Below are 9,225 nucleotides of genomic sequence, written 5' to 3'. Positions count from 1 at the left end.
TGACAGCAAATTAATATTTCTTTCTATTAGATTTAAATGTTAGATAAATTTAAAATATTTTTTTAAAAAAATCAAAATAAGTATTATTCGATTACGACAAGATTCTGATATTAAATCTCGTATCCAACACTTACCCTTTGCCTTAAGAATCTTAATTATAGTATATATTTAAATTAATATCAATTAAAAAAATTAAGTGTCTTAGTATATATATATATATATATATATATATATATATATATATACATTAATGTGATATAGGTAATCAGAATGTTGTCATTAGGATAATTGTGATATCAGTTAGTGTTCTCCATTAACTTATGAAATACTTCCCAAAATAATTAATTTCGTTTCAACAAATATAAATAATTAATGAATAGTTAAATACACTTCAATAAGAACTACAACTTGCATTCTAAAACAAGACTTTGCACATGTAGGATGCTTATACAGCATCCAATCAAGTATTCAAGTACAAGATAAGGAAGATTTAAGCTTTGAAATCTGTCTAGGAACCAAATTTCAAGTGATCTGTGGCTAGATCTTTAGAGAATCCACACAAATTTGTTTGGTGGCATGATAACCTCAGATCCTTTTAAGCCCAAAAAGAAAAACAAAGATTTCTTCAGACAGAAAAGGACAGATGACTCACATACTGTGTTAATTGAAGGAAAATGACAGGTTCCTTTAAAATTGGGTTGCTTGTAGTGCTCATGGCTGATTTGATTTCAGAAAGTAAGATGTAGTGAAACAGAACCATCCTTCACCTACTTTTCTTGGTATGGAGAAGAAGATGGCCTCAAAGGCTTTGGTGTTGTTTTGGTTTTGCTTTCATAGAAACAAAGCCTTGGATGATGCCTGCATCAACATTGAAACATCTGCAAGCTAACCATCTTACAATATATAGTTTAATGACTAGTCATTATTGGGTCAGCTATTTTTTTCAGCCTACTGACTAGTAGATTGTCTCCATCATTATTGGGCAGAATAATCTACAAAGAGGTTGTTCTTTCTTGAGTGATTAATACTGTAATGAACTTTAAATATCAACAAGTGATGCAAAAAAAAGAAAAAGGAAAAGAAAAGTCAAGTATATGTGACATCAATTCAGGCACCCCATTTCCATGAAACTCTCTCTGCTGACTGACAAGGGGTCAATGTAGGTTTGATGAAACAAAGAAAATGATGGTGAAAAGACCAAGATATCAGATTTCAATGAAGAAGCTCCTTCATATGAACATTGATTCGAGGAGCCAGTATCATCTTTGGGAAAATGATGAGATCAAGTAGTATGTCATTGAGTGCAATCAGGAGACTGTTGCCCTTATGTTTCTTTTGAAGCATAACTTCAATCTTTGTTATGCCTTACACATATGAGATGTTAATTTGAAGCATGAATTCTACTAGGAACAGTAACTAGGTCTGCACAAGTTCCATCAAGCTTACAAAGATCAAGAACATAAGAAATCCCACAACAGCTGAGCATTTATGTGGGGTTTGGTCTGCAAGTAGATAGGATAGGAGATGGAATACATCTGTGAAGGTGAGTAGTGGCATATCAACTGTGGTTGGGGAATCAAACTTATCAGAAGCAGTATGTAGCTACTGCCTAAAATTTGCAAATGATGGAAAATGAACAGAATAAAAAGCAAAAAAGCACAGCCACCAACCCTTCAGTTTTGAGTTAGTAGGCAGTCAGCTGTTGCTGCCCATCTGACGCACCACTGCATTGGCTGATATCAATCAGTCACTAAAGTTGGTTGTCCAAGGAAAGCAAGGAGTTGGTTCTTGTGGATTAGGTCGTGCTGCTCTGACAAACCAAAGCTGAGCTGACCAAAAGGAAAAGAGAAAGGGCAGCAGACCTCTTCTTTTGCCTCAAAAGAATGGTGTAGAAAGATACCTTAAAGCAGAACAAGGGACCTTCCTCACTATTGAACAGCCGAAACAGAAGCTATCTTCTTTAGCTTAAAGATGAAGCATGAGTTGCAGACTTATAACATTCACAAACACACTCAAACATCTTTTCTATCATGCTGAATTTTGATTGCTGTCAAGCAGCCATTCTCTGCAAGCTATGAACCCACAAATTCGTAAATCATATCTTTAGATCGATGAGGAAACAAAAGAAAGGAAGCACCATCATCACCACTCTTTTCTTCTTTCTTACTGACTAATGAGTAATTGGAAGAACGGTTAAATGGTGAGAGAGGGTGGTGTCTCCCAAACGTCGAACACATTCTCCTCGCTGTGTAGTGCAAACAATCGATCGCCTCCGATCGAGAAATCGCAGATAGAACCACCGTAGCTCCTCCTCAGTGTCGAGGTCAGCACCCACTCCGGGCCGCAGAACACCGAGATGCCGTCGTTCATTGACGAGAAGAGCTGCCCGTTGTGCGTCGCGAGCTTCGGGTAACAGCTCTCTTCGTTAGGAGCCTTCCTGTTCGTGAGTTTGCTTCTTGAGCTCCATCGCACACCCCCTGCATTGCTCCTCAGATCAATGAACCCCAAGTCGTCGTACTGGTTGACCACGCAGATCGATCGGCTATCTTCTATGGCGATTGCGTGGAGGACTCGTTTCTCGTCGAGCGACAAGGAAACAGAGGTCCCTGCATCAGACCAGGACCAGTTCACGCTCTTGTCTCTGAAGTCCAACAGGCCGATGAAACAGTTGTCTGTTCTTGGGAACAATGTGGCCACCATCAAGCACTTGTCGCCGTCGAGCCATTGGAGCTTATCGGCGTCGCCGAGAGAGCAACCGGGTGGCTCGTAGAAGAAGTCCACCTGCTGCCCGGTGATCTGATCCCACACTCCGATCCCGTACTCGTTGCACCTCCCCTTGCAACTGGCAAAAATCTTGTAGTCCGAGCTACCCAAGCTGAGAGCGCCAGCGGTGAAGCTCTTGACTTGGTTGTCGTGGGACACCCTGAACCGGTGCCGCAGCTCCCCCGTAGACGAGGAGAACACGCCCATCCCGCCGTCGCCCTTCCCCAGCCGCTCGCGGGCGCTGATCACGATGCTCTCGGCGTCGATGTAGCCGACGTCGTTGACCTGCTGGTAGTCGAGGCTGATGGGACGGTGCTCCTCGAGCATCCAGTCGTAGACGTGGACCATGCTGCCGTGGGCGACGCAGCAGCCGCCATCCGGGCCGGCGCGGATGGCCGTGCCGTCGCCGGGGGCGCGACCAGAGACGGAGTCCACCAGCTGGAGGCGGTTACCGTCGAACGGGCCCCACCGGGCGGCGCGGACTTGGTCGAGTAGGCCGTAGAAGAGGGCCTCGCGGTTGAGGAGCTTCTCCGGCATGTTGGGCGGGACGTGGAGCTCGCCGGTGCGGAGGAGGTCGAGAAGCACGGCGAAGCATGCCGGGTTGCGGTCGATGAAGTACTCGGCATCCGCGGCCTCCCCCTCAACGGGCTGCCGGGGGTTCCAGGAGTCGTCGAGGAGAGCACCGAGCATCGAATGGCGACCAGCGTTGGCGAGGGTGGTGGCGGTCGTCTCGAAGATCTTCCCACCCACGTTGAACCGGATTCGTCCTCTCCTACTCGCCATGGATCAAAGCGTCACATATGCCAGGTGGGAGGGAACAGACTGAAAAAGATCAAATTTTGATCAGCAAGATAAAATCGTCACCGATAACCACGCCGGCCGCGGGGGAGTAACAGATCAAATCGGGGGAAAAAAATCAAAGAAGTTAAACAATCAGAAGGATCATAAGGACAACGCAAAAATTCAGGAGCAGGGGAGGAAACATGGAATGCGAAAGGGATGAGGAAACGAAGACAATATTAGATTTTGAAGGAACTTGCGATTTGGGAGCCGGGTGATGGATTCTGCGGTATCTCGGAACTGGAAAGCTTGCAAGAGCGCGGACGGATTCGGAAGCACGACGACGACTCCTTGTATTGCTGTCCTTGTCCGTCCCCCTCTTTCCTTCCCCGGCAATAATGTATTCATCCGGGCGAGGAATTAAAAATCAAAAGAGGGGGGGAGTGCGGCGGCCGGGCTGGGCATGTAGTAAGTCAGCCCCCGTTCGGCGGCCGCGTAGTGAAGCCCTCCTGGCCTCCCTGTGCTCTCGGCGACCGAGTCGTCGAGCCTCCTCGCCTCCCCTATTTCCTTCGATCGCAATCCTCCGCGTGTGGAATCTTTGGGAAGCATACGACGAGCGAGCGAGTGGATCATTCTTTCCATTCCTTCCATCCCTGCCTTGTAACGGCACCGATGGTCTCCGCGACCATCATAAAGCTATCAATCAAAACCTCACACGAATCTCAAAGCATGACGAACAATACATCCTCCTCCTTTTCTTATCTCCAATTATATGAAAATAATATATATTATAATCCTTAACACACACCACCACCGTTAAAATTCATATAGAAGTTCGTATTACATATAATAACTCCGTAGATTTGTTAGATTATATGATACTATCTAATTAAATAAAATATATTATAGATATAATCGAATTCTGATTATGGGTATTGATTAATAGAAAAGAAGTCCATATTAAAGTATGATTCTACAGAAGATAACCGGAGGAACTTTCTTAATATTTTATCATAGACCCTCTGCTCTTGTCTATAAATAGATTGATATTTGAGTAGCATCTCAGCATTTGAGAGATTAAGGTTTTTCTGTTAATCTCCCTTCCCCTATCTAGTTCTCATTGCATCCTTACAGATTGATATTTCAGATCCGAAGATTAAGCATTTGTAGATCAGATAAGGTTTATTCTTTTGAACAATAAGAAAGGTATACATCATCATATTGTTAGATCCAATTTATTTTATTTTAATATTGACATAAATTTTTGTTCATATTATAGATAACATGATTAAAAGGATAAATAAGAAAAAAAAATCATCATCCAATTAATGTCCTTTAAATATAGAAACATTGCATTAATATCAGAACAGTAAAATCTTTTATTATCGAGATAGTGCAGACAGACCAGTCAGTAAGTTGCAGTGCCATGTTTCGTTCAGATCTGATGGAGGAGGAGGAAGGGTAAACGAAGTCCTTCTGTCTGTCTGTGAGTGGATCTGTTCTAATGGCAGAAGACCACCCAGTGATGAGTCCATTAATTTTGGCAGCAAGAAAAGGCAAGTAAGTGTGTACTGCTTTGGAAATAATAATAGGTGTTGCAGGTCCACAGCTTATGTTACAGGCTTAATCAAGCACAGAATGGTGCCCTGCCATGGCTGGTGGCAACTCAGGTGATGAGTTTGGCTATGCTGTCTTCCATTCGGAGAGATGACGAGGAAACATGAGTGAGGTGAGGGTGATACGACAGGAATTGCAGGACGAGAGAGAAGCTTCCAAACTTCCCTGCAGAGTAGGCAAAAGGGACTTCCACTATGGGAGTTGATGGAACATGTTCATCGATTAGACTAATCTGAAGCTGCCTCGTTCTCTGTTCGCAAGTCAAGGTCAAAAAGAGAAAGAGAGAGAGAGGTCAACTTACTAGTCCATCTATTTTGATGGAAATTAGTGTGAAACATAGGGCTGATGACTTGCGTTAACTGGGAATTTCGATTGAACACTACAAATCGTAAAGTTTAGTGTTCATCTTGAAAAAATATTTTAAAAATTATCCAGTTAAATACATAAATATAATTTCTACTCATCGGAGTAAACCCGATGGCCAGTTGGACTGTATAAAAATGTGGGTATTTTTTTAGAAAATACTTGTATTTTTTAATATTTCTCAATCGATATCTCTATTTTATTTTTTTTTCCTCAAATAGTATTTCTAATTTAAAAATATTTATATTATTTTTCATCTAATATAGTGTTTTAATCATCACAATAGAAACACTGTAGAATCTACTTAAAAATATTATAAAAATTAAAAAATTACTATAAATAAGCCAAATAAAATCATGTGATATATTATACTATCATTCAAATATATATATTTACAATAATTTATGAATAATATTTTTAGAATAAAAATAAAAAAAACATTATCTTATTATGATGTTATAATCATTACAATAAAAAAATTATAAAAGCTGTTCAAAAATACTCTAAATGATCCAAATAAACTTCTAACTTTAATCAAATCAATTATATACCTAAAAAAATAAAGATATTATTTAAAAAAAATAGAAGAGATGATATAGAAAAAGGATAGTGCTAACAAATGCATAGTTATGTATCAAGCTGTGTGTTCCTTGGCTCCTTGATCACAGTTTCAATGGCCACTTTTACACAGCAAATAATCCACAAAACCTTCATCGTGTACAGTAAAATAACATCGACATGCTTAGAGGATGAAATGTGGGATTGCTCCATGAGGCCATCCATCATGTCTTTAGTCACTGGAATGTTTTTTCTTTCTCTTTTTATACCAAGAAGAAGAAGAAGAAGAAGAAGAAGAAGAAGAAGAAGAAGAAGAAGAAGAAGGCATGAGAGTAGCACTTTGGGAGCTGTGGCGTGTATAATGGATTCGCCCCACCACCATCACCGTTGCTTATTGCGCGGTGGTGTAAAGGCCGTTGTCATCACCGCCGTGCACGCCACTCCACCCAGAGCTGGAAAGCGTTTTTGTTTCTGATAGGTTTTGAGTCGTTATGTTGCTGCTTCCATGTAACTCCGCTACGACGACCGAGTCGTCTCGAACTGCCACACTTGACCGTGGTGGACTCGGAATGCGACCGAGTCATCTCGGCTCGATCCTTACGGTGGCGATGCACGTGTGGATCTGTTTTGACGTCACATGTAACGTCAGTCGAGCCGTCTCGGACTGCAACACTTGACCGTGGTAGACTCGGAATGCGACCGAGTCGTCTCGGCTCGGTAGATGATCACATGTAACGACGGCCAAGTCGTCTCGGACTGACCCTTGCATTACACAAGGCCTCCTTGCATTGACGATCGATTTGATTTGATTTGATTTGATTTGATGTCACACTAATTGTGAATAATCAGATTCATAATTAAATTAAAATGTATATTTTATTTATTTATTTACATCATCCTCCATCTCTCGTCCTATTAGAAACCCTTTTGTCTTTCTTTGTTCATGTACTTGTTGCCATCATCAAGAACCAATATAATCTAAAATTAAAATTTAGTTTGATACACATACGATAAAAGCTTGGTGGTGGTTTTTTCTTTTTTATCTAAGCCCCTAATGTGTTAAATACTTTATGATCTCTAATACTATTCATCATATGATTCGATTTGATGAAATAACTAACTCATTAACTTGATAATTTTAAATTATTATTTTTAAAATATTTAACATATAGTTAATTGTTGTAAACCAATTCAAACGATTTTTATTATTAGATTGTCTAAAATACTCGAGTACAAATAAATAGTAAAACACAATAATCAAGTGATTCATTAACTCGATAAATCCAAAGTAGACCATCTAAACAACAACAAAATTACTCATTTACTCGGTAGAATGACAAAAGTTTTACGAGCTAGAGAGAAAATAAATCGACCCATTTTCATATTTTATTAATAGTTATGCTTCGTGCTACTAGTCGATTATCTCATTATCAATATGATACATTAACTTAATGATTTTTTTCTTAATATAAATCAAATTATCATAGATGATATATTATTTTATTTAAATTATTAACCATTTTTATTTATGTAAGATGATTGAAAAATATTAAAATTAATTTTCTTGATCATATGGATATGTTAGAAATTCTATCAAATTATTAATTAATTTAACAATAATACTAATTCATTTAGTTAGACATATTTATGTTTCAAGAAATTAATTTTTATAATTTAATTAGATTTATATTTGGAATCATGAATGGAAATTAGTTAATTTATAAAAATTTGACTCGAAATTAATTATTATTTTATAATATTTATTAAAAAAATTAAAAATATTAAAATCTAATTTAATAAGATGGGTCAAACTGAGATCTAACATGAGTTAAGTTACATGACCAAATCAGCCCATATAGTTAGGTATAATCTAGCATGTGACCACCATTGTATGATGTAACCCATGTGGTTATGCATGACCCAACTCATATGGTTATATATAACTCAATCAATGTTGTTAGGTATAGTTCAGCTTTATGTGCTAAGTATAAACTAACCCATATTGTTAAGTACAAAGTATGTGGTTAGGTATAGCATAACTCATGTGACCAAATACAATTTAGCTCATGTGACCGATCACGATCGAGTCTATATGATAAGGTATGATTCAACTCATGTGACTATATAAGACTGAACCAATGAGCCAAGTATGACCTAGTTCAGTAACATGGCTCAACATAACTCGTGAATGAGGCTCAACCCAGATCGCAAAGCTACATACCCGCCCAACTATACGATTGACGATAAATACACTATCGCCCCTCTATCTAGTCTATTGTATCTTAACTCAACTTATTACTTGGAATAGACATATACAGTACATGTAACCTATCCATGGCTCGAGTGGATCAATTCGGTTTAAATTAGCACTATGTAATATAGTCCAAATTCCTTTCTCTTTATTAGTTTGAACTCGTTAGTTGACTGAATTAAATAGGTTTGATTGCCTCGAGTTAGTATAGGATGATTCTAAACCAACTTAACCGATTCAAGCCTACTTGGCCTAATTAAGATCAATTAAATCTAAATTCAACTAGTCTTATGTGATTCCATATCAGTTATATAATGATTTAATATTGATTTTATTAAGTTCTAATTGAATTGAGTTCGATTCAAGTCAATTAAGCTATCCTAATTATGATGCTAGTTGATTAAGGACTATTAAGAGGTTAATATATAATATCTTGATTTGATGAATTTAAAAGATTTTTATAAATATATCATTTGAAAATGATTATTAAATTTGTTATATTAAATTAATGATATTGATATTATGGTTGACATGTAGTATATGTGGTTACGATCTATATTGAAAATGTAATATATGAAAGAAGTTAAGCCTATCGGTGTGGAGCTACTAATGGACATAGTATAACAAGTCATACATCAAGTATGATTTATCATAATATTTTATCATATTATTTTTTGAATGCATGTATCAATGAATTGATGAATATAAATGAATGATAATGACTGACTATATATTCTTATCGAAAGTATGCAGAATGATTCAATTCGATAATTAGCCAGTTATGAAATGTGATAATTAGATAATTTTTTCTTTGATGTTGACATGAATGTATTCTCACTTACCGATGAGAGATACTATTTTATTATTGAAAGTGTGATATGAGTTCTCTACGT

At 38.1% G+C, this 9,225-nt stretch overlaps 1 protein-coding gene across 1 annotated transcript; it reads right to left on the bottom strand.

The window, feature by feature from the left end:
• Positions 1-1,931: 1,931 nt before the first annotated feature.
• Positions 1,932-4,188, bottom strand: LOC135616905 (BTB/POZ domain-containing protein At2g24240-like). Its single transcript, XM_065116640.1, has 2 exons — positions 3,804-4,188; positions 1,932-3,585 (listed from the first exon to the last, which is right to left on the bottom strand). The coding sequence occupies exon 2, from the start codon at positions 3,544-3,546 to the stop codon at positions 2,194-2,196; it is 1,353 nt and encodes a 450-aa protein (XP_064972712.1). The 5' UTR covers positions 3,547-3,585; positions 3,804-4,188; the 3' UTR covers positions 1,932-2,193.
• Between the last annotated feature and the right edge of the window lie 5,037 nt (positions 4,189-9,225).

This window comes from Musa acuminata, chromosome BXJ1-3 (assembly GCF_036884655.1).
Source record: "Musa acuminata AAA Group cultivar baxijiao chromosome BXJ1-3, Cavendish_Baxijiao_AAA, whole genome shotgun sequence".
NCBI classification, from domain to species: domain Eukaryota; kingdom Viridiplantae; phylum Streptophyta; class Magnoliopsida; order Zingiberales; family Musaceae; genus Musa; species Musa acuminata.
Note: the sequence above shows the minus strand (reverse complement) of the source record. Positions and strands in the feature narration are given on the sequence as shown.